General features: G+C 39.0%; 1 protein-coding gene across 1 annotated transcript in view; it reads right to left on the reverse strand.

The window, feature by feature from the left end:
- The window catches only part of LOC131973180 (copine-8-like), a 116446-nt gene that overhangs the window by 74866 nt on the left and 14079 nt on the right, over positions 1-27501 (reverse strand). Inside the window, exons 2-4 of the mRNA XM_059335066.1 lie at positions 22285-22325; positions 12764-12810; positions 8162-8265 (exon numbers count right to left, since the gene is read on the reverse strand). Of these exons, the coding sequence (XP_059191049.1) occupies positions 8162-8265; positions 12764-12810; positions 22285-22325 (192 nt within the window). The remainder of the gene's footprint in view (positions 1-8161; positions 8266-12763; positions 12811-22284; positions 22326-27501) is intronic.

Consider the following 27501-nt stretch of genomic DNA (forward strand, 5'->3'; position numbering starts at 1 on the left):
TGTCCTGAGTTTTTGGATTCTTTATAGTACAACATACCTACAACACAGTTATGCAGAAGTATGCGTATGTGCAGATGCACTTTCAGACCTTTGCGGAGGTAGATAAGATCGGTTTGACATAAAAAAAATCGTCCGATCACCGATCCTGCAAAATTAAGGAAATCGGTGCACTGCTAGTTTTTAGTGAAAGTGAGGTCTGAGAATCACTAAAATACATCAACTATTCAAGAATGCATGCTTATGTTTTGACAATGCACCTATTTTCATATCCCTCATGCAAATATATCAATATATTACACTAATTAGATCAACGTTTTTGTTCAAAGCAACATTCAATAAGTGGATTCAAACCCCCAAGAAACAAACAAAATCAAACTATATCTATAATTATATCCAGCAGTGGAGTCAAAGAAAGAGCCAGAGGGGACAACTGCCCCTCTCAGTGTCCTCATGTACCTACCTATTCCGAGGTACTCTGGCTGCATTATATAGCAGCTTCACCGTATGCTTCATCGCATAAGAGTGGCCTCTTTTATTGCATAAAATCATTTCAGTGTTGTGATTATATATTAATGTAAAACTACAGTCTTCTGACCTCTTTAGCCATGCTGTTAAGTGCTAGCTCCAGTCCACCACCGTGTAGACGCAGCACAGTGCATGTGCATGACCAGAAACATACATTTTGTTTTTAAAACATCATATGTGACGATGAGAAGTATACTGGATTCAAGGTTCTTATGCATTTGGTTCAAACTAGAACAGAATATTGATTAAATTGAGTGAGACAAACAAAGCTAACACAGCTTTTATCCCTTTTGGAGGGTATCTCACATCATTTTTGAGGTCTGATCCAATTTGCCACACTTGATTAGACAACCATCCACCCGGGGGCTTCCACTGGCTCCAGTGAGCATCTCAAGTTTCAGAACCATGAAAAAACAATACAGCACAGAGGAGGAGTGAACATGGCCGGCAGTGAGCTAGGGGGTTAACAGGACTTTCAGGCAGCAGAGGAAGAAATGTGTGTCGTGGCTTTGGGGTCTTGGGTTAAAGGGATATAGCAGATATGCTGGCGGTTTGTGGGGAGCTCTGTGCTGTCTGGCTGGCTGTGTGGATGTCCTGCAGGGATGTGAGGTGCTGCGTGGGAGTGCAGGAGGTGGAGGTAATGAAGGGCTGGGGGAGCAGCCGGAGCTACTGTAAAAAAGACTTCCAGGCCTCAGGACAGCTCAGGAAACCACTGGTCCTGTGACCAGGACTCTGAGAATGTGTGCATGTGTGGGTGAGCATGCATGTTAGAGCTCAGCGTGAGGGGCAAAGAGTAGATCTGTGTGTTGGAGAATTTTGTTCTCTGAGGGCACAGTTTGTGTGTATATGTGTGTGTGTGTGTGTGTGTGTGTGAGTGAGTGGGGAAGCAAGCCATGTCCTCACTGGGAGTGTTCGTAAGGCCATCAGCCCAGCAGATAATAACGGGGCCTCATGCTCACCCACTCACAACTAGCCCTGCAGGGAGTCGGCCACACACACACACACTCACACACACATGCACACACAAGCTCGCACACACTTTTTTTGCAATATCCTCTGTATCCACAGCTTTTCAGCTTTAAACATCTTGCATGATACTCTGGAAAATGTCTGCACTTCATCTGTTTTCTTTAAAAGGTTCCCAAAAAGACACTGTTTATCGTTGAAAGAAACTTCTGCATGTGTCATTTAAAATAAAGCGTTTGCACTAACCAGATCCTGTTAAAACATTAAATTCTGCTCCTCAGAGACACTGAAGACATGATTGATTCTGCTGAGACCAACGGTCACATGACAAATATTCACTGAGAATCTGTTTACACAGAGCTGAGAGGAGAGGACAGGAGAGGCTGTTTACACAGAGCAGAGAGGAGAGGACAAGAGAGGCTGTTTACACAGAGCAGAGAGGAGAGGACAAGAGAGGCTGTTTACACAGAGCAGAGAGGAGAGGAGAGGCTGTTTACACAGAGCTAAGAGGAGAGGACAGGAGAAGCTGAAAACATGACAATACTTCAATATGTACAATATGTGACACAATTTCCCCCTCTCAATATTCCTGACAACTTGTGGGCACTTCCATTTAAAAAAAAATTTGATTTTCCGAAAATTCTTCTTGCATTTTTTCTTTTATGATTTCTGTCATTCTAACTGTGTAATTCTGCACAAAGACATGTTTGAGTTGTTCCCACTTGGAGCCATGCCTGTGCTGATTCCACAGAGCTGCAGGACTAAATTTATATGATATGTTTTTCATATTGCAGTGAAATAAGGCCACAGTGAGTAAAAAAAGCCAAAAATGCCCTGAAACTGCTTGTTGGGGTTCAGAGGGTTAAAAAACAAACTGCTCAGATTCAAACGCCCACACACAAACATCCCTCTATATATCTGCACAAACATGCTTACATGCCTAAAGGTATGAGACTTTATATGACCCTGAATGTATATTGAGTTTAAATACAATGCATTGCCTGCACACACACACACACACACACACACACAGACGCAGCAGCAGCGAGCGTCTCTCCTAGACCTTCACTGTGACCTCCCACAGCTTGTAAGCAGCATGTGGCCGCGCTGACAGGCCAACAAGTAAACAAACAAAAGAGCCGTTCCATATTTCATGAGCGATCACGAGAAATACAGTGAAAATGCGTGAGGCAGGAACACAATAAGAGAAAAATCCAGATTAGCATAATTACTCGGACAGCTCGAGTTTTTAGAGCTACATGAGGAAATGTAACTCTTTTTAAACTTCCAACAGCAGCGTGACTAAAAGTACAGGTGTCTCTGATGAGGACAAGACAACATGGAAATATTATATTACAGCAGAGCTGCAGCTGGATACCAGAGAGTAGAGAAAAATGCAACCAGATGGAGAATCTCAGGGGAGACTTTTTACACATACATCCATTAAAAAAAAGGTTTATAGTTTCAATGATAATAAAGCATTTGTCCTTCTGTTTCCTTTTTCTTTTCAGGATATTGTAGCTCATAATAAAGTTAATAATTGTGTTATTAGGGTCCTGTCACAATAATTACAATACAGACTTATCTAATGTTATCTGGACATGACCACATATGTCCCGTTATGTTTCCTGCAGGTTTGTTTCTTTAGTAATGTCAGCATAACTTTATTCAACATTTTTTTTTTTTAACTAAGTTTTTATTTCAAATTCAACCATCAGTCATTTCAGTTTTTCAAATTCTCTTCCAAGACAGATATAACTTAATACTATCAAAGGGTAAGGGAAAGAAAAGAAAAAAACAGCAACAAAAAAATAAAACCCAGATAAATAATACCAAAAGGAGGAAAGAGTCAGGGAGGCAGTTTGTGTGTGTATGTGTGTGTGTGTGTGTGTTTGTGTTCTTGTACTTCCTACATAGTGAGGACCGGAACACGTTTTTAACCAACAGAGTGAGGACACTTCTTTAAAGGCTTTTTTGAGATTTCAGACTTTCTTTTAAGGGTTAAAAGTTACAATATAATGATAATGTTACAATATAATGATAATGATAATGATAATGATAATTAACTGAAACTGTATTGTGTGGTTACAAAACTAACTAAAATTATAGTGAAAATGTCCTTTGTTTTCTTCTATGTCAACTTTTTTCATACATAATGAAAATGGATAAGACAAAGGAAATAAAGGCAAAATTTACCATGACCTCTTTTAATCTCCCATCCAACAAATACCCCATTACAAAAAACTAAAATTAATAAAAACTAAACTAAAACTAAAGCATTTCAAAAAAATAAATACTAAATTAAAACTAGCAAACTCAATCTAAAAACTCATTAAAACTAACTAAATTGGAAAACAAAAATTCACAACAAATTAAAAGTAATGAAATTTTTTTTCTTTCTATAATCTCAGGTTGTATGTTATATGTTCCATATGGTAAATTTCCAATACTTTCTCAGTCCATCTACTATATGTCGGAGGATCAGGTTTTAGCCATTTAACTGTTATACATTTGAGAGCAGTAAGCAGTATTTTTTAGGTCTGCCATCAATGCCAATTAGCGTTCGGCCCAGCAGTGCCACAGTTGGATCTTCTTTAACTTTTGGTGGAATATTACTTCTAGGGCCTTAAAAGCTTCCTCCCAAAAATGTTTTTACCCTCTGGGGTCTGAGCCGTTTTTGAATACTTTTGATTTTGCCCTTCATGTACCACATAAAAAAAATGTTTACTTTACCCATATTGGTATCCATTTTTATGGCTTTTTTTTCCTTGTTAGCTGCAACTCAAAAACAAACTGTGTGTGAAACTACACAGAGAGCTACACCAACGCTCAAATATTTCTGTACTATCAAATTAAAACTATCATATCTTTGGTTTTACATGACCTAGGAATGTCAAACAAAATCTAGGAGAAAGTTTCAAGTCTGTACTTTGGAGTGAAGTTGATAGCAGCGCTCCATTTGACCTAGTTTTTTTGTAAAACGTCACATGATCTGATCAGGACGCCACCATCATAGACCCCCCGAGGGTTAATTTTGTACATGTCCAGAATATGTGGGTTCCAACATGATGTTTGAAAAGCAGCTTCACTAAAAAAAAAAGCCAACTTGTATTTTTTGGCCAAAAACAGTTTAATTAATTTAACTTGGTAAAACTTGGAAATATAAATTATTGACATTTAGGGCACAACAAAGGAGGCCAGTTGTATGCTCAAAAACAAGTTACTTATATCTTTAAGTTGGGGTTCACAACAAGGGACAATAGTTCTGCTAACTCTTATTTCTTTGTTGTGAAATGTGGGAAAGCGGTGAAATTCGGTCATTAGCAAAAGCTAGCGGCTAACTGATGCTAGCAGCGCTGCTTGTTACATCTACAAGAGTAGACATTAGCGTATCAATGCTAACTCAAAATTGTGGTTGCAACATTAGCTGACATTTCATAGCTGTGCCACTTCAGCACATTGCAGAAGTTAGCAGAAGTAAGGATTAAAAGTTATTATAACTTATAATGTAAAATTACAAGTTAGTAGGCCTACAACTTACAGTTGAGTTGACAAAATTCAGAGTTGAGCAAACTCAAAAACAAAACTTAAAATATTTAGTTTAATTGTCCAACTTAAAATTGAATCGAAGTTTGTTGCCTTGAAATTTTGAGTTCACCCAACTTTTCTTTTTTTGCAGTCTTGTTTTACAGACCTGGGTGCAGTGCCTGAGCCCAATAAAAAGAAATAAAACATAATTTCTGCTCTGTTGTCTTATTTTATGAGGATATTTGAGTGCAGCAGGAACCAATCTAGTTATTGAAAATCTTTTATTGACTCCAAGCTACACTTTCTCTTCCTCACTCGTCTCTCCAAACTCTCTCACTTAAGTTTCCAACGTTGTCTTCTGGCAACAAGTCACCTCTCGAGATTTCAGAGGGAGACTTCTCCTTGAGCGAGACACAATAACCTCATGTCGAGGCCGCGGGCGTTTTAAGAAGCGTTTTTCATTCGCACGTCTCATGCAACACTTACAGTTTCATTTTAATCCGTGCAGCTGTCTGCACCAGCTCCGTGCAGGCTCAGCTGCAGCTCATGGACCTCAACACAACCTGAAGCTTTTATTTACGCTTCAAGCCCATTTTTCCAAACCAATACATGCATAAACATGAGGTGGATGCCCAATAAAAGCATAAAAAGGCAGTGAATAAATCTATTTATCTACATTTTGCAACCTAGTGTCTCTGCACAGAGCCAGAGAGCAGCACACTCTGCTCCTTCACTCAGCAGCTGGAGAGAAAAGACACGGAAACTACTTTGGTCTTGAGGAGCTGCAGTGTTTATTCATGGGCACACTGTAACCTACACTGTACAGTTACTGCTCAGAAAGTTTGGCTGCTCTTTTGCTGCTTGACGCTTTTAAATCCTCAGACACGACATGACCTATATAGACACTCGCTTCTGTGTGTGCGGCATGAAAGCTGTTGTCACTCGAGCGCGATGCTGACGTGACGTTTGCAGGCCAGACACGAGGAAACAAACAGGCCGGATCAAGCAAAAGGTAAAGAAAAGGCTAGGGTCCTTTTCCTATTTTGTCAGACTCTTAAAATAACAATCTGAGCCTGTCAGGGGCTAAAACAAGCACTTTTAGTGGACGGTGAAGCTGCACAATTGGCTAATGTGATTACACTGCAGCTCGTTTTGCAGCTGCAGCTCTCTCTCTCTCAATACTGGCCCAAATAAAAAACTGCATGTTAGTCACTAGTCGCTTCCACATATAAAGTGTGGTGGACTTGATTCTGTGTTTTTCATCTGGTTTGGTTCTTCCACACTGAGCTTTATGTAAATCTTTGTCTGTTGTACAGAATCTGTGAGGGAAAGAGTTGACACTTTTTATACTTTAATGTTTTGTTGGAGGAGTTTTTGATCCGCTGTGCGATTGAATCCATCAGTCACCATTCTGTGGATAAATCATTGTTCACATCTGATCACATCATCTGTGATCATCTGACCATATTTGGATCAGAGCCTTTACGTCATCATTAGATCACGTCTGTCCATGAGACACTTTTCATCCTGCTGCTACCGTGCTGCTGCTGATTTTCAAATTCGCAGACCAGAGTTCGGTTCTTTGGTCCGCACCAGAGTTCGTTTGAGCGTTCACACCAGCAAAAACCTAACAGACTATCAGACAAAATGCACCAGAGGCATTTTAAGAGGACCAAACAGCTTTGACAGCTCAGGGCTGAACGCTCCCTAAGACACAAAAACATTCTGGAAAATAGACTCCAGGTTAAAAAATACAGATTTCCCTTTTAATATTCATGTCTTTGTTGAGGAGGAATTAACTGTTTTTCTTCCAAATTCTGTTAAATCTAACTCTATGACCATTTTATATAAACTTTATAAATGTCTTGACATGTCTCAGACTAAATCATGACCTTCAAAAAGTACAGTATGACCATTAAAATCAAATTTTTAAGCTATTGTTTCAGATTTCAGTGATCATAGCAGAGCACCCATCCTGACTTTTAATTCTAGCAAGAGCCAACGAAAATACACATTACAAATTCTGTTGACACTAAAAAATAAGATGCATGAAGGGTGAGAACATGATGGGGCCCTCAAAGGAGCCATGAGGGACCCCTGAGTTGTTTTTTTTGTCCACTGTGGTAGTTGAGGAAATCTTCTGTCTAACAAATCAGGTACCATTAAACCATTAAAAATAAACATTATACATTTCTTGACATATCTCTAACTGAAGTATGATCTTCAGTATGATCTGACTTTTTATTCTAGCAACAGCCAATGAAAATACACGTTGCAAATTCTGTTTACAAATTACACTAAAAAAGAAGATAGTGAGAACATGATGGGGCCCTGACAGGAGCCATGAGGGACCCCTGAGTTGTTGTTTTTTTCCGCTGTGGTAGTTGAGGAAATCTTCTGTTTTAACAAAGCAGGTTCTATGTGAGCAGCAAGGTCTGAGAAAACTCTGTGCTGACCCAGAGATACCCACCCAGCGCTTAAGGCAACCAATTAAAATTGTATGATCGACTGTGTCAAAAGCCGCACTTAGGTCTAAAAGGATTAAGGCCGAGCAATCTCCTGCATCTGCTGCTGAAAGGAGGTCGTTTGTTACTTTCATGAGGGCTTTTTCTGCTCTCCACAGCATCATAAAACATGAGTCAAATTAATAAACAATCAAAGAAGTAAGTAATGAAAACATCTTTTAAAAAGATGAAATATAATTGACGGAGACAGGAGTTTGGAATAAATCGCCTTTTGCAGGTTTTCTTATTGTTTGCTTGATGATTTCATTATCATACAACTGTGAGGACAAACGTGTCTATTCAATGGATACCCAAGTAAAATGAACAATACTGAAAATAGGTCATAATCACCACAAAGTGCCAAGTGCATGATTCACCGTGTGCACATGGCCCTATTTTGTCTCAAAGCATTGTATGAATGGGATGAATTCAAATGGAAATGCTGGTGGAAAAAAGTGGCATGAAAACTTGTCTTTTATTTAAAAGGGAGAAGACTTACATCTCCCACTGCGCAGACCATGAATATTTCACCCTTTGCTCAACTTTTCTCCACACTGAGCAGCACCCACGCCTGCACAACACACACAATACACACACACACATTAACACCAGCACACGCGAGACAATCGTTAACTCACAGGTCAAAGCGCAGATTCTGCCTCTCCTCGAAGAAATAGTCCAGGATGAATTTGCGGACGAAGTCGGGGTTGAGGGTGTTGTCTATGACTTCTGTTCTGCCAAACTGGAAGAGAAATAAGACAGGGGAAGTTTAATTACTGGCTGAAAAAACATTAAATTACACACCAGAAAAATAAAAAGCCCTGTATAATATGACACAATTTATTCCAGTAATCATCCTGTAATAAAGACTTATACTGATATAACATTAAAAATTATATTAAAAAATGACACAAAATTATCAAAAAATGACACAAAATTATAAAAAAAAAGACAAAAAATTACCAAAAAAAGACACAGAATTACCAAAAGAAAGACATAGAATTACCAAAAGAAAGACATAAAATGACTAAAAAATATAGGTTATATATATTATATGGGTAAAATAGATTTTACAGGCATTTTTTCCAGGCGTTTTAGGCCTAAATGGGTTAAATGGCATTAAAGTTGCTGTTAAAGTTCACCTCACAATGTACAAATAGAAGGTTACTGTCTTGGAAAAAAAACTGTATAGAAGACAGCACAAAAAATAGGTACTTTGTACTTTCTAAAAGTACAGGAACTTTCCTGGTGAGGCTTGCAGGGAGACTGTTAATGCTTAATTCATAAAACAAGAAAGTACGCTAGTATCAGTTTAGGACCATTAGGACGAGGGGAGAACATGCATCTTTGTTTGAGAACATTAAAATTAAAGTTAGGCTTTGCTGACGGCTTCCCAACTCAATTTAACTCTCTGAACCCCACCGGGTTGCCAAAATGACATTCTTTATCATAGAGCCAATCTGTAAAAACAGGTATGATCGTCTGGGTTTGAAGTTTCAGATGGAATGGATTAACATTTCCACCAGCAGAAATAATGAACCATCAAACACTCTATTGTGTGTACTGTTACTGTAAAGACAGATTTTCTTAGTTTCATTTTCCAACTCTGGATTTCATTCATGACCTCTAACATGTCTCAATGAAAACTGTGCACTTAGTGTCATAGTCATAGTGTTTTTGAAATAAAACCATAAAACACTGAACTTCAGGCTTCAGGGTGTGTTTACCCCCATGTAGGCCTGTCATGATAATTACTATATAATTACTATGTAGTGCTGATGAAAAATTGTGGCCCCCTCCAGCATTTAAGTTGCCCATCCCTGAGTTAGACTATTGAAATGGATGTTATCAGCTCTCAGCTTAACTGTGATTCTACTTCTAGTAGGTTAATGCACCTGTTGAAATAGGGACAATAGGTTTCCCTGTCCATTCAACGGCTGCTCGCTGTTTCATTCCATCTCACTTGTACTTTATTTAGGATAAGGCACCAAAAAATGTGTTACAACTATTTATCTAAGGTTAGGGCTAAAGATTTCTTGGTAAGGCATTATAAAAGATAGTTTAAAAAGTAAAACAACTGCACATAAATGCCAAAAATTAGGTAGTTTTGAGGACAAATGTTACTTGCGTTGGTTGTGGGCCTCCACTATTTTTTTCTGAGGTCAAGGCTAAGTTATTTTGTCTTATGCTGGGCTTACACCAAACGATTTTCCCAGTCCCAGACTAAAAACTAAAAGTCTTTAGTAAATCTAGGAGTCTTACTGGAGTCACAGCGCGCTCCCGTCATCCCGATCGTTAAGTGTAAGGTAGTAATCGGCGCTGTTTCTTATCAGTCTTTTCCTAGTCTTTGGTTTGCGATCATATCAAACGTGTTTGATATTTTCGCAAGTCGCAGTGACGGAACAAAATCAACAACCAATAGATGAGCAGACCGGCCAGTAAAACCACTTCGACAGGAAAAAGTTACATCACAATAATGTTAGTAAGCTCAAGCCTAAATACAAATATAGAGATGTAATATATTTACGGCCACAAGCGGGATTTTGGGGGCGCTGTTTCATAGTAAAGAGAATAGTAAGCAGACCCAGTTAAAATGTATAAATAAATGTATACATAAATAAGTAATAAATAATTGATGATTAATGTGTGATCAACTAAATGAAAGTTGATAGAGCTGATAAGTATAATTATTCTTATTAAACAAATAAATTAAATATAATTAAATACGACATAAATGTACATCATGAATTATTTTCTAAATTTTCCTTTCCTTTATTCTTCCTTATCTATTCTTCTTGTCTATTTTTACTGTAAAATAGTCAACTTTTCATGTCAGAAAAACAGAAACCCTTTTTGAGCTTTGTGAGGGGCATTTTGTGGCGTCTTCTTTTCTTTTTCTTTTTCCAACACAAACCACTGCACACACAAATATTGCATGGTAGGTAAAAAAATGCTAAAGAAAATCTAGTTGTAGTCTTGTAAATAGTGACCCTGCAAGATTCACAGTCTTTGTAGAATCTCAGTCTGAGACTAGGCTGGGACTAAAAACTCTAAAAACGTGTCTTCAGATGTGAGCAGGTGTGAGCTGATAGTCTTGCAGGAGTCTTTCCAAATCTTTTCAAAGTCTTCTGGTGTATAGGTAGCATAAGGCATGGTGGCTGAAGCAATTCCCCCTCAATGATGTGTTCAAGTGCCATGCTCCTTGCACTCCTTTTATGCTGATTGAATGTTCAGGTGTTCTTAATTAGCCAATTGACTGCACGGGTGTTGTTTGAAAGCTGATTGGTTAATTAGGTGTGTTTTGAAAGCAGTAACTCACATTTCAATGACCATTTTATCAAGGGGGCTAATATTTTTGACCACCCCATTTTTCACTATAGTTGATATAAAGCAAGCCTTAAATATTATTTTATATTCCAAAATGTACCAAAAGCTACTAAAAGCACTGGTGAATGTTTGATAATATCAAGTTTTATCAATGCTGCAAATATAGGGAAGTATTTGAGGAAAATGTTCCATCATTCCAGGGGGGCTAATCATTTTGACCTCGACTGTAAATGCCAAAAACGAGGTAGTTATGAAGACAATGTTACTTGCGTTGGTTGTGTAAAATCGTGACGCACTGCAGTTAAATGCTCTGTTTACTTCACACAGGGACATGAACCCTGGTCTCCTTGGGTAGAAATCCTGGGTTTGATTGTCTTAAATGAGTCCCGTTTCACAGAATTTGTATAAATGAAAGCTGCAATTTGCAAAGTGAGTTAATTTTCTCTTGTTCATTCCGGCGTGTTTTGCAAGTTAAAACAATGCTTGTGACTGTGAAGGACTCACTGATGAATCTCCAATTTGGCAGCGTCATTTTTTATGGTGAAATGTGAAGCTACTATTATCTGCAAATTGCATGTCAGCATTGTTTCAAAATCACTTTGGTGAAACAGTCTGCTGATCTGAAAGAGACCCGAGGATAATTAGACCTGTAATCAACCCAAACAGAGAGAGAGAGAACACCAACACGATAGAAATCATTTGAATAACTCAGGTCTGGAGTCTCACTTAACCCTCTGGAGTCTCCAAAAGCACCAAATCCAGACTTCTTCATCACATCCAGACTAGAAAACAAAGCAGCGTGGAGCCCTACTGTAAATTTACCTCTAAAGTTCTGGCTGTAAACTCCATGAGGCCAGTTTCAGTTTGATGATGATATACCAAACAAAAAGTTTGAGTAAAAGTAAAGTAAAACTGGAGACAAATAGGTCAAATGTATTTTATATAAAGTGATAGAACTGGATGTAACCCTCTTATATTATATTTGCAACCTTTGTTCACATTTACAACATTTCAAATTCTTTATTGAGCATGATAGTGTTTTGAAAGTAAAAATAAAGATTTAAAATCACATTTTATGTTGGACTAAAGGACTAAAAAAGACACAAAATTACCCCAAAAAAGTCACAATATGACCCAAAAAAGACACAAAATGACCAACAAAGATACAAAATGACTAAAATTGTTACGCTAAACACACAAGACACAAATAAAATAGTCACACTTGAATAAAAACCAGAGTTGGATGACAGGATCACACAAGATCACATTTATGTTGGTTTTTCTTTGTTTCTTTTTGGTTCAAAATGTTGATCCAGTAAGTCAGAATAAAAAATCTATTATTATCAGGCCATATAGGTGAAAAAATATACCAACATGGCAATTAAACATTTTTAAGTGGTGTATACAGGCAGGATGAAAAGGATTAAAAAATGGACAAAATAGCCCAAAACTTCATAGAGTTAATATAAACTAAAAGGACCTGAAAAGACCTCGGCTTTACACGGCATGCACTTGATCTATTTTTGTCACACAAACATTTCAACAAGAATGCCTTGGGAGCGATCCGGCAATGTCATTAACATTTCTACATTCTTTGAAAAGAGATGCCTGACCGCGATTGTTTAGTTGCTCAGCACAAAACAAAACAACAAAAAGAGAGAGCCGGGTTCAATGTGATAAATGCAAACGGACACATTGAACCAACAGGCTTAGCGTAGCATCTCCGCGGGCAAAAAAAAAACACCATTATATGCAGCGGTCTTATCATTTAACAGATATTATAAGCTGGCTCACAGGCCGAAAAACTCATTGTATTTATTCAATATGACTGGCTGAATGGCTGGCTTTTAAAGCTCTCTGGAAGCTTTCACTGGTTATAAATGGTTCTCCCTCCACCACACCGCTCTACTCACCTCTCTCCATTCCCTGTTGGCTATTCCTTGAGTGTACAGCACACAAACTGTTGAGTTAGAGACAGAAGAGGGGAGAGAAACAAGAGAGAGAGAGGGTTAGATTGATTGAAGAGTGTTTAGCAGTGAATAATCAACACCGAGGAGTCAGCTGAGAGCGTGTTCTATCCCCGGACCCCAACATGAGAAGAAAACTCCCTAATTAAATGTCACTAGAACTTTGCCTTGCAGCATGATGATATTTCAGAGAGGGGGAGAGGGGGGAGGATGGGGAAGGGGTCACTGAGTGTTTGTGTGGGCGGAAGGAAAGTCCTCCTTATTGACATTCCAGCGTCTCCGTCCTAAAGAGTCTTGGAGTGTTTTTTGATTACGGACCACTAGTGAAAACACGGCGAGGCAATCATCTGGCACTAAAATGACATTTCATTTGCATTCTAGCAGCCTTTACTGTATTCACACACATCTGTCACATGGCAGAGACTCACAACTCTGCAGAGCCCCGGGACCAGACACTTGGAAATCTGTTTTAGCTGCTAAAATGTTTATATAATGAAAAAAGAAGCGAGTGAGTGAGTGGTGGAATGATGGTATAACATGATTGAATTATACAACTCTAATTCCAAGAAAGCTGTGACGCTGTGGAAAACTAAATAAAAACAGAATGCAATGATTTGTAATTAACTAACAGTTTGTGCCAGAGTGGGCTCCTTATTCACGAATGCATCGTTGAAGGGATTTCAGATGCAAAAGGACGTTATGTTATGTGGGAATTCTGATAGAGGATGCATGTGTGCCACTTTCCTTTTTTAAAAATCCTAATTGGATGCCATCATGTGTAGGCCTGTTCTGATCTCACAGGAATCCGTGAAATAGCCATGGATTTGCTTAACTCAAAATCCGTGGAATAGCCACGGAATCACTCAAATTTCCGTGAAACTGACACGGATTCCGCTACAATGCAAGTTAATGACAGTCCTATCCCGTGGCTGTTCCAACATACAAAGTGATCATGTACATTCACTGAGTGAATATTTAGAAAATAAAACATATATTTCTCGCTAGAAATGTGATCAAAATCCATTTTTATGCAGAAACAAGTCAAAATATTGATTTTTTTCACTAAAAATGAGAGAACTGTCCGCCATGTTTTTTTTTCTGACCGACGGGACCTTGAAAGTCACGTGACTTGGAACACCAATAGCCACGGGATATGACTGTCATTAACTTGCATTGTAAATCCGTGTCAGTTTCGCGGAAAATTGAGTGATTCCGTGGCTATTCCACGGATATTGAGTTAAGCGAATCCGTGGCTATTTCACGGATTCCTGTGAGACCAGGTTCCACGATGATTACTACATCAACTTATCGTTCGATATATAAAAAAGGACACAATCGTTTCTTTCTGGACTCAATATATTGACTTTTTTTTGTGTTGTGTTTAAAGTAATGCTGCAAATGTTTGACCCGCAGTACTAATTGCCGGAAAAAAACACCTATATTTCCCAAGCAGCTATTCCAGCTGTTTACATGTTATTTTAATAATAAAATAATTTAATACATAATGATTATCTCATTGCAATGTTTTGTTGACAGAGCCTGAAAGTCTATTTTATTTGCTTTGGTTGTAGTTTATTGATTTGTTTTATTCACCTAGGATATTTTAATATTTCTTTTCTACATTTCAATTCCAATGTTTAATATTCTCAAGATTTAAAAATTCACTGCTGTGGAAAAGGATATACTTATTATACTCTAATATCATTATAAAACTAAAACAACATTAATACGATACTATCGTTTATCATGATAGTTTCTGAAAAATTTAACTTTCATGAGCTATTTTTGTTGTGATCATTATATTTGTCCAAACAAATGTACTTTGAAGTTGTACCAGGCATTAAAATGAACAAGAAATTGGAGAAAACAATGGTTAAAATACTTTTTAAAACTACATAAAAAAACTTTATGTATTTTTTTTTTTACCATTTCTTGATTTTAAACACACAGATATTCCGACTAACAAACCTCATCTGCTCTGTTGTGTTTGGTTCTTGTTTACTGCTGTAATCTGAGCACCTTCCTCTGGGAATAATCTTCTAAACAAACCTCATGAGGAAGGCAGAGCGACCCGTTTCCAGCCCATTCCACCTGAGCTACAATGATGGCTAACTCGAAAAGGCCACAACGACAACAACAACAACAACAACCTCTGTGTGTCCTTGTCCTATCTGGTCACACGGAGGCACTTAAAAAAAGATAAGAAAAGAGAAAAACACAATAGAAATGAGCCTGGTAGCTCGTGTTGAGTGCTAAGTAACCACTAAGACGGTCCGCCTGGCTGGGTCACAGTCCACAGGGACCCCAAGGCTCGGCTGGGGAGCAGGGTGGTTCTGCAGCTCAGTGAATTGTTCTGGAAGAAGTTAGCAGGTTTGTTCTGGTAGAAAGCATCGTCCACATTTGTCTAGATTAAATCCCAAACTGTCTTGTGCTATTGTTAAATAATTGTTAGCATGTGAGGATTCTGTATACTATACTGGGTTGTACATAAAACTGGGATAGCTGTTTATATTGTAGAGGGTTTTATAAAACACTTAATATTCATATATTTCTATATATAAGAGGGGTAGGAATTAATAAGTGTTTACTTCTTTCTACTCATTTTCAGACATAAAATATTTAAGTTTTAGTGCCTGGAGAATTTGTTTATTGAGATCGATGTTCATTATATCATTGCACTAAGTCGTAAGTCCTGTTTGCTTTTATCTGTTTGTTTTATTATTTAAACATGTTTGAAACTGGTGGATTGCCCCCTCCGGGTGGAGAGAGGTGCTGCCTCAAGCGAAGGAGTTCAAGTATCTCGGGGTTTTGTTCAGCAGTGAGGGTAGAGCGGAGCGTGAGATTGATGGTCTGGTACAATGTCAGCAGTGATGCTGACATTGTACCAGACCGTCATGGTGAAGAAGGAGCTGAGCCTGAAGGCAAAGCTCTCAATTTACAGGTCCCTCTATGTTCTGACTAGAGATAGACCGATATATCGGCAGATATTTGCGTTTTTTACTTGTATCGGCATCGGCCGATATGTGCGTGCATTCGCCGATCAATTAGCCCATTTCACTGAGCCAACAGCAGGCAAGGCTTGGTGCAACATCTGCCATTCTCTGGTGAGCTGCTGCTGATACCGGAAAAAAGAAAAATATCAAATATGTGGATCATCTGAGGCGCCACCACCTCCAGGCCTAGAACAACATACAAATCGTTTGCTATCCAACTGTTAATATGTTTTGTTTGTTTTGTTAATACATGTTTCTTTTTTTGTTTAATTTGAGACTTGTGTAACATTTGTTATCATTGTGTAATTTTTATCATGTAAATGGAGGGAGAAAAGACAATATCGGCTTCAAGAATCAGCCCAAAAAAATCGGCAGCACATACCGGGGATTGGTTAAGACTGATGTCAAAATAATCGGCATCAGGATTAAAAAACCACTAGTTCTGACCCTCATCTATGGCCACGAGTTTTGGGTAGAGACTGAAAGAAGGAGATTGCGGATAGAAGCGGCTGAAATTAGTTTCCCTTCGTAGGATGGCTGGGCTCAGCCTTAGAGATAGGGTGAGGAGCTCAGACATCTGGAGGGAGCTCAGAGTAGAGCTGCTGCTCCTTCGTGCCAAAAGGAGCCAGCTGAGGTGGTTTGGGCATCTGGGAAGGATCCTCCCGGGCGCCTCCCGTTAGAGGTGTTCTGGGCACGTCCAACTGGTAGGAGGCCCCGGGGAAGACCCAGAAAACGGTGGAGGGATTATATCTCTCTCCTGGCCTGGGAACGCCTCGGGGTCCCCCAGGAGGAGCTGGACGTTGTAGCTGGGGAGAGGGACGTCTGGAATGCCTTGCTTATCATGCTGCCCCCGCGACCCGGCCCCGGATAAGCAGACGAGAATGGATGGATGAAATAAAGATACCTCATTCATTCTCTTCCTCCTTTTGCTGTCTCCTTTCCTCATTCTTCTTCTTGCTGGTGTTAATGTCCCGTTGTGTCACATGGTTAATATTTTCCTATTATCAATATATGATAAATATATAAGACTACAAGAAGTTGCCGTGTCTGGCCAAGAAATAGTCTGAAAGATCACACCTCTGAAGACCTCAAAATGTTTGTGATTGGTTGAACTGTACTTAAAGGTTGCAACAAGTGCATATGAGTGTCCAATAGTTACATGCATAGTGGCTTTTCAAAATAAACTTCTGTGTTAACAGGAAATGGCAGTAAAACCACTTGACTTTGGTTAGGGTAAAAGACAAGAGTTGAGCTTTAAAACAACTACTTCTGCACTTAACTACTGGATGAGGTTACGCAGGTTGAATCCGAATAAAAAGACTGACTCTTAGTTTCACAGGGGAAATGAACTCTGGTCTCCTGGGTCCATGGTTTGTTTGACCCATCTACCTCCCCGTCTGTCCGCCATGAGCTGTTCTCTGTAGTACATCTGTTACTCTAAGCACCTAATAATGCCATGGCCGTGTTTACATTACAGTAAATGAAAAGCCTGATGCGTCTCATGCACATGATACAGGGAGACTTGTGCATCAGTATCACACGTCAATAAAACGTTGTCCTAAATAGTTAATTTCTCAGCCCCTGTAGCAGATAGAGACATGAAATAAAAAACATTTGAAAACTTAAACCCTTGGCTTTAAATGTAATGAATTGTCTTGTCCTTAAAAGCAATAAAAAAAATGTAAAACATCAATAAACAACAACAAAAATGTGAAAAATTTAATACACTTTTGATTTACACATGTATTTTCAGCGAATCACGTTGCATTTCAGCATAAATATATCAGGATATGACTTTTGGTCCATATCGCCCAGCCCTAATAGTGAGTAGTGAATAAATCGAATCTCAGTCTTGGAATTAAATTGTCCACATATGAGTATTCTTGAGTAAAGAATGAAGTAGTGAAGTGTCAACTGAAAAGTATTTTTTGAAGCATTACAAGCTGTAATAAAGGCTCATTAAACTCTTTCAAAACCTTTCTCAAAACTACATTTCGCCTTTAGGTCCAGAAACATATGTCAACCCAAATACCATGTCTAATTTATGTTTTAATTACCCTAACATACAAAGAGTTAAGTAAAAAAAAAGCTTGTTCTTAATTAACTTAGTGTAACTTCTAACACTTTGAGGCAGTTCGAACCTGCTGTTTGTGCACAAAATTACAAAGATTAACTTTGACAAGCTTAAAGGATGACGACAGGAATTTGCATTTTATCTGCAGGAGAGAGGCTAGCTGGAGCCAAAAGGTGAAACTATTTAAATGTAGCATAAAAACTCTAAAATCAGGGTCCTGTCAGCAGGGACACCCACGGAAAAAAACACACACACGTTCAATCAGACAGTCTAAAAAAAGAAGTGGAGTTGATCTTCTGACATCTGATTATGGAGGCAACACCTTCCACTGCCGAGACATGCATTATCATTAATTACAGCATTAATTAATTGTAAATTTATGCCTGAGTTAATGTATGAGCTCCCACCTACTGATGAGATGACATGACTGATTTAATCATAGATTCATTAACGGTGACTGTGAGTGAAAATCATCCGATCTGATGAATTCCACCTTCCAAAACTGACATTTCCATCTTTTTAGAGAGAAGCTCCTGCTGAGCTGAGCCCCGATACGCTTACTAACATTTTGTTTTTTCTCTGACTCGCAGCCGTGTTGAAAATGTCTCACTGTTTTTGACGACAAACATAAAAAAAACAAACACCCTAATTACCTAGCGTCTGGTGAAGAGCTCAAACTTTCCGTGTTTTGGCAGATTGTCAGGCTGGATGTTGTATATGTTGCATTGTGGGTGGTGTGCAGCGGGCCGGGGCTCAGCTGGGAGAATATACAGTCATCCTTTAATCTCGCAATGAAGCATCAGTGACATATGGTCTCTGTGTTATTGTGGGTGGGGGGTGGGGGTGGGGGGGGATGGCAATACATCAATCACACGCCCGTAAATAGCGATGCATCCTCGCCGTCTGTACTGGCACACGTCCCATTCATCGGGCTAATGATGAGGGAAGGAGCTCCACAATAGCGCCGCTAACACCATCTCTGTTTTTGAATGTAGGAGATACGGAGGGTACACACTTTTGATAATGTTCCCGCTGACAAATCGCCCTATTCCGATCTGCTAAAGCACACTGATCAAAGCAACATCCTGCAAATATAAACACACGAAAAACAAGATTGTTGTCCAGCTTTATAAGCCAATATGAATATGGTGCGTAAGCCTGCCTGAGGCCCTTTTTATGTGTGTGTGTGTGTGTGTGGGTGTGTGTGGCTCTGCTGAGGCGGTCTAATGCTGTGTGACTGGGGCCAGTGCTGTCAGCAGAGCAGAGACATGGACGCAGCACAAGTGCCTCCTTGCATAAATGTTGGGGCGGGCAGGGATGCTCATCCTCCTCTCCCACCGTCTGACACTTAAAGGTCCAATCCGCGATTCTGGGAGCTCATCAATTATGGGTTCACCAGCACCGGCCGACACTAAAAGCACCACCGGGTCGACTGTTCAGCACCCAGGTGGCAGAGTGCCGAATATTTTGGGAATAACGCAAGGTGGGGGGAAAAAAAAATACATGGGATCCAAACCCCAAGATGAAAAAAAAAGATACATATTTTTCAACTTTATCTTTTCATCATAACTCGGAGTATTTCATGTTTTTTATTTTTAGAGAGCTTTTAACTGACAGGACTGTCACAGGCTGTTACAGAAAACAAAGCTGGCACGACAGATGAAAACAGCAAGGAACTACTTTACAATCTTGCAGCCTGCGTGTGCACATGTGCCCCAGTACGTGAGTGTGAGGGGATCTGCTCTCAGGCTCGGTTTTATTTTGGTACCGATAACTCAACTACAGATGTCAATAACTGATGGAGGTTTGGGGTTAATTAAAATATAGAACCCAATAATGCAGAAGACGAGTGTTTTGTCGGGTGACTGTCGGATAATGTTGAGAATTTATTTGTCTGAAACTTTTCTATGACATTCTACTTTATTGAGATGCACCTGTAAGTCAATTTTTGTCAAAAAATTGTCAAATTTTAAAGTCCCTAAAAGCAGGGTGTTCGTGTCACAGTGAGTCAGGGAAATAACGAGCAAAAAGTCTTTTAAAAACTCCACAAAAAACACTTATTAAAATATGATGTAATACAAAATCATTGAGAGAAGAAAGCGCTCCATGTACTGTACACCTCCTGAGAACAGGGAGCACACTATGCCCTGCTGAAAGACTGACAGGCAGGTTGAAATTACATTTTTGTTATTAGAGAGAGTAAAGTACTGAAAAATGGTACCGAAAGATTCCTGTACTAAATTCCCTTTAGGAAACGTATGTAGAGTATTCTATCACGACTGAAGTGTGTTGTGCGGGGATTGCTGTAACCGCTTTTACATTTCTTTAATAACTTTGTGCATTATTTACTTTACCTTGAAGGCTACAGCAATTTTCATTAAATGTTAATTCATTCTTGGACAAACACATCGAGTCCGATCATGTGGTGGAAATTGTGTTTTGTATGGCCAGTTGTTCAATTTTTTTTTTCAAAAACTTCATTAAAAGTTCCAATTACAGTTAGAACATTCATGTCGGATATAACAAACAAAGTCCGGCATCACAAATTGAGAAAATAAATTAATATGAGACATGTGAATGAAGTGCATAAGTCAGTACAGGTGTAAATGAAACAGAATAATTAAAATAATTAAAAGGGAAAGAGGAAGAAAAAACAAGGCATGATATATTACATTTCTCCAAATATTTCTTGTATTATGTTAACAGTATGTATGCATTTGTTATTATCATCAATTCTTTTAATAAATTCAAGGTAGTTATTGAATTCAATTTCAAAAACAGGAAAGAAAGGTCGACCTTTTTTTTGAAAATTTGGCTTTGTGTATGTGGAATTTCGCCATTAGAATAATCAAATTTAAGTGTTGAATTTTCCTATCTTTATTGCTATAATATAAAAGTATATCTATGGCTTTCAAATTAATTGGTAGGTTGGAATGTGAGGGGTTGTAAATTTCTGGGAAAATGACATTCAACAAAAAGGTGCCTGATTGCTTCCACTTCAGCAATCATATCTTCAATTACATCTTCACAATCATTTGTTAGTGGGGTAAATGTTATGTATGATTTTATATTGAACTTCTTTAATTTTATTGGAGATAGCAAATTTATGTGGAAGGAGCCACGTTGCTTTGCAGTTAATGTCAGAAAAAGTGATTGGCCAGTTGTTACATAGCGACACGCTCGATCCGCAAATGACGTCATTAGATTGTGCAGCTGTCACTCAAGTAGCAATAAGCTAATATTAGCTAATTGGCAAATAGTTACTAGAGACATTGTTCTTCAGTTTCTGTAAAAGTAAGTAAAGCTGAAAGAAAGGTAGGCTGTGACTCTTAATTTACTCATTTGCTTCTGGATCACATAGATTGGCTATAAATATATATATATATGTTCGGTGTTTGTGACTGTCAGCACTGATGGTCACGTTCAGTGATAGCGATTCACCTGCAGAGATAGTGTGTGTGTCAGTTTTGCTCTGAAAAATTGCAGACTTTGTCGTTTTTTGGCCGGTGTAGACCTGTGGCACCTGGAGGAGATGAGCGGGATCGATTTCACGGTCACACCCAACTGCGTTATCTATGAAATGTCATAAACAGTTTAAACCTGGCGCTGAAGGTTGGCCCTGTCTCTTTCCTTCCCACTTGGCGTAGAGAGTTTGTTTGTGTCCGATCAGCGACGAGATAAGCCTGATGAGGAAACATTAAATGCCAGTATTTGGCATTTGATTTCGATACGCTGCGTTACGGCTGAATTTCAGGCTGTACGGAGAAAGAAAATAAGGTTTTATACCCAGCTCTAATGTTTATATGCTAGGTAACAACACTACTATTCTCTAAAATGAGTCCCAGTTTGTATGTTTACAAGGAAAAACATCTTCAGTCCGACGCTTTATGTTTCTCTATCAAGGCAAATTACTGTTGGATTGCAGACTGGGCCTTTAAAAACCACTGGACCAGTTGCCAAATTGAACCCCTGCTGTCAAGGGAGTGAGGAGTGTGTATATCTGAACATGTGTGTGTGTGTGTGTGTGTGTGTGTGTGGGAAGGGAATTGGCTGGTTTGTGTGTGAGAATGATCTGGTTCCCCTCACTCACGTTGGGAGAGAGAACAGTGACGAATACGACCCCTGACATATGCAAATGTCTACTGATTCACACAGGCGAGGCAGAGCGTGTGTGTGTGTGTGTGTGTGTGTGTGTCCATATGTAGTGCATGCAAGCCTGTGTTTGTACAGTTAAAATCTGCCAGCATGTGGTGGATGTTTGTCCGTGGATATTTCTGTTTGTCTGCAGAATTTAATGTGCACGTGTCTCTGTGTGTGTCTGCTGTGTGTTCGGCCTGCTGGGAGCTGCTGTGTGTGTGTGTGTGTGTGTGTGTGTGTGTGTGTGTGTGTGATGAGCTTACTCGGATCAGACTTGGAGAACGTGTCTCTGTCCAGCAGGTTTCTGAAAAACAAGAAAACAAAAGCGACACGTTGAGATAAAGAAAAACAAATAACGGCACAGCTCTCCCACTTCTACAAAGAAAGTGGAACTAGAAAGTTATTACATCATTAAACCTCGCCTAATTAGCTCCCTCACTGACCCCCACTACTTGTCTAACCATAATCCTCCTCTGACTTGATTAACAAAAGCCATTTCATTCAGTCATTGAGGCAGCAACATTAAACAGACTATAAAATCCACCTTAAAGTGGAGCCCATTTATATTTCAAACATACAGAGAAATCAGCAAAAGACAGGACCTATTTTTCACTTTTTTTGCACTCCCTGGGTGCCGGCAACTACAGTCAAGGCTGCCATCAAATTTACATGACACTCCTGTCTTTGCTCTTTGCAAAGGGGAAGGATAAATGCACCGAAGAGTCCCATCACAGAGCAGATGCTCGGCTCCGATGAGGTACTCCACGGTTAAACAGCTCTGAAGGAATTAAAAATGCACACAAAGACGACAAGTCGCAGCTGCCTGGGACCGGAGAGAAGAAAGGAGCAGCTTGAGATGAGGGAAGGGAAACCCGGCCTGTTACGTCAGTGGAGGGCCTGTGTGGGTTTAACTCCGTGTCATTGGCTTACAGTGTCCAGGTCTCAGGAGTAGGTAACCAGGGGGACGAGGACCAGAGGGGCTGATGGGAACCTTCACTCAGTCACTCAGCTTCTTCTCCTGCCACATCTTACATTAAAACCACATAAAGCTTTGATAGAGCGATCTAGGGCTGGGCGATATATCAATATCAAATCAAATCAAACTTTATTTATATAGCGCTTTTCATACATAAAAATTCAACACAAAGTGTATAAGAATAAAAACAGACAATAAAAATGACAAAACCCACCCCTCCCTCCCCCACATATATATAAAAGATATATTTATATATATTTATTCATAATTTTTAATTTACAATTTTTCTCTGTACTGTTTTAGTGTTGTTTATTATTACTGTCATTGTTGTTTTTATGATTGTTCTTATTTGTATTGTTTATTATTGTATGTAACCTAGAGAGTCCTGAAAGGCGGCTATAAATAAAATGCATTTTTATTATTATTATTATTATTATATACTTTTAAATGTGATATGGAATTAGACCATATTGCATATATCGATATAGTTCAAATTTGCACTGTGATCCTTGCTCCAGGCAAGCTGCGGCTTTTATTTAAGATATTTTTTCATTTAAATGTGCACTTTATGGAGCTTTGAGTTTAAAAAAAGATACTCCTGTTGTTATACAGTATTTATGTTCACTTAAATAAACGGTTTCAATAAAACAACTTGTTACATGTCATATTTGGCTTTGACTTTGACTGAACATTTGTTCTCACTTTGGGATAAAAATATCGGGATATATATCGTTTATCGATATTCAGCCTAAACATATCGGGATATAACTTTTGGTCCATGTCGCCCAGCCGTACCTGACGGTTTTACATATCACCCAATCCTAGTAAAAGCTTTTTACAGCCACTTTCCATGTGTGATTTTGATGTTAAATAGTGAGATTCTAAGTAGTGCTGTAAGCTGCAGTAAAGCAGCAGCGTGACTTTGTCCATATTGAGCTCTGCTGACAGAGAAAGAGAGAGACGAGGGGGGATAGAGGGGAGAGATGTTTCTGCTATCATGCTGGCTGCGGGGCGAGCGTTCTGTCGCCCGTCCTGTCCTGGATGACAAGCAGCGAGTGTCTTGAAGCCGTTGATGGCTAGTGATGTATCTAGATCAGGCACTCGTGTTGTGCTGATCCCAGTGTGGCCCAGATGGTAAAACGCCACGCTCTGCTGCCTCGCTGTCAGGGCACGCCCACCGGCTTTTCCCCGGCTCTGAGACCCTAAATAAATGATAATAAGCGATGGAATCAGGCCTAGTCATATCAGGGCTGTGTTTATGACTGGCGGAAAGTCTGAGGGATTTTGCAGGAGTGAGAAGTGGGCGAATACACCTGCCAAACGGGATAAATGTCCAATAAAAAATAATCCAGTACTCTGTTGGCTCCCAGAGGAGTACGAGCGGAGGCAGGGGACAAGTTCCAGAGAAGGGAAGAAGAAGAAGGAAAAAAAGCATGTAAGGAGCGTATGATGGACAGGACGCAAGTGCACACACTCGTATGGATACGGCTACCTCCCTCTGATTCACGTGCACCCTAGGGTTTCCACCTGGCCCTGCAAGAGAGGGCGACTCTTTAAAAAGCCCTTTCCACCGCGGGCAGCCCTGCAAACGCCTGGGCGGTCCGAGCAGAGTGCCTCGTGGTTCATCAAACATTTACGAGCGCGGTCCCTCCTCGACACCAGAATTACATTTGAAATCCCACCAGTTACATCACAGCCACCTAAACATGGCAGCTGGAGCTTTAAATACCTGTATTTGAAGAAGAAGAAGAAGAAGAGGAGGAGGAGGAGGGAGGAAGTGGGGGAGCTCCATCTGCGAGAGCAATTGAGACGAAATTTTCCAAGATGTGTTCTTGAAAAAAGGAAAAGGGAACACTGCTGCAACCAGACATGAAAAGCGGATTTTGTTGCAACATGAGTGCAAGTGTGGGCTTGTGGAAACTGTTTTCTTTAAGATGCTTTGTTAATTATTCATATAATATGTATAATTTTCCACCTATCTACCCTAATATGATCAGATATTTAAAGGCAATAATTCAGACAGTATTTTCATATTGTATTAAAAGTTTTAACCCTTATTTGAGCCTTAGAATTTAAAAGGACAGGTGTTTCCATTGTAAGATAATGAGATGGTAAAGAAGTAAAGGGTTACCATGCATTGTGAAATGGATTGTTTTCCTTTGGGGCGATAATTCATCTACATAATTATTTCACAAATCAAGGCACTTCATCATAATGATGCAAAAAGAACAAATATCCAATATCCTGCACAGTAATTTACATCAAACCCACAGATTATAAACGGAGAGCGACCACATGCTGCATTTGGTTTCCATTCATATGCATATATGAATATGCATGAAGAAAATCTTCACTAAATATCCACCAGCTTTTTTCAACCTCAGTCTTCATACATTGAGCTCTTAAACTTGAGGCTGCCTGGCAACAACAGAACCCTAAACACCAACACACTGCCACACATTGTACTGTATTCTGTGTACTTATTCATTAATTCACTTATTGATGTTATGCTATTATGTTATGCCTAATAGCTTTAAAATGTGAGCCATCATGTTTTCCACACAGTCTGGCATAATGCGTCTTCTTTTAACAGTGTGGTGGTTTTGCATCATAAATGAATGGAAAGAGTCTCTGTGATCTCTACATTGTACAATCTCATAAATGTGTATACAGGTGAACATGGATAAAATCAAACTGGTTTAAGGTTATACACCGAACTGGAACAGCAAAACCAGAAATGGACCCAAGTCTAATGAGGACGCTTTCACAGCAAACTCTGCCTTTAAATCCTTGTTACGTTTCGTTTGTTCGCTTGTGAACGCTCCAATCGTACTCTGGTCTGAGACCACTAGGGAGAGGGGGTCTCGGTCTCGGTTTCCAAACGATCCCTAGTGCGGTTAGATTGCACTGTGAACATAATCCGGCCCAATTACAGGAAATGAACCAGATTGTGGGCGACCTGTGAGATATACACAGAGCTACAGTAGGGCTGGGCGATATGGACCAAATGTCACATCCCGATTATATTTAGGCTGAATATCGATATACGATATATATCCTGATATTTTTATCGCAAAGTGAGAGCAAATGTTCAGTCAAAGTCAAATATAAAGTAGTTTTATTGAATCAAAATCCATTTTTATGCAGAAACTAAGTCAAAATATTGATTTTTTTCATTACCCTCGGCATACAGTGGAGTGCGATTCAATGAGATTGCACCACACATCCAGTAATTACAAAATAAAACAGCGGACAAACGTAGATCGTAACTCGTAGATCGTAAGTCGTCACTTTGTCAACATTAATACAACACAATAAAACATATTTCTCGCTGGAAATGCAATCAAAATCCATTTTTATGGAAAAACTAAGTCAAAATATTGATTTTTTTCACTAAAAAGGAGAGAAATGTTGTTCTGACCGCCGGAAGCTATAAAAGTCACGACTTGGAACAAACCAATAGGAAAAAATATCCATGGAATAGCCACGGGATATGACTGTCATTAACTTGCATTGTAGAGAAATCCGTGTCAGTTTAATGGAAATTTGAGTGATTCCGTGACTGTTCCACGGATTTTGAGTCAAGCAAATCCGTGGCTATTTCACGGATTTCTGTGAGACCCATGCTGTATAACAAAAGGAGTACCTTTTCAAGTTATCAAGTGCACATTTAAATAAAAAAATATCTTAAATAAAAATAGCCTATGAAATAAAATAGGCCAATCTTTTTCTGAAATAAATATATTTATATGACAAAAGAATAATGAACATTACAATAAAAATTTTTTAACTATAACGATATATGCGATATGGTCTAATTCCATATCACATTTAAATATATATCGATATATTTTTTATATCGATATATCGCCCAGCCCTAAGCGACAGATGCAGCATGACTGGGAGAGGTAACTTGGAATTCTATAGAAACACACATACAGGAGATGCTGAATAAAGTCCACAAACACAATGGTGTTTATAAAAATCATTTGAGGTCAACCAGAGGAGAAAGGATTCGTGTGCATGATAGATCAGTGCAAAAAAACCTCAACAGCATTATTTCATGGTGCATTCAGCTCCATGTTGCTTTGTTTATTTCCGTGATTATATTTACAGACTTCCATCTTTGTACACGACCCTCCAAATATCTTTTTTTTATACATTTATTTAATCTGCCTTACATTTAAGCATTGTGAAAGCAAACCAGACGAATACAAAACAACCAAAAGTATCAATTTCACTGTGATTCAGATGTACCAAATGGACTTGGGTTGTGAAATCGCCCTACAAAACGCTGAGGACACAACAGTACAAAAGCTCAGAGGTGCACAATCAAGCAATGCAACAGCTTTTGCAGCCTTTTGCACTTGAAAATGAGATAACATATTTTTTTGTATGCTCACCCACATGCCGGGGACATTATATGTATTATATGTACTATTGTACATTACCTGCTGGCAGAAAAACAAAGTAAGCGTGCAGCTAATGAATATAGGGGTTAATT

The sequence above is a fragment of the Centropristis striata genome, chromosome 6, assembly GCF_030273125.1.
Source record: "Centropristis striata isolate RG_2023a ecotype Rhode Island chromosome 6, C.striata_1.0, whole genome shotgun sequence".
NCBI lineage: Eukaryota > Metazoa > Chordata > Actinopteri > Perciformes > Serranidae > Centropristis > Centropristis striata.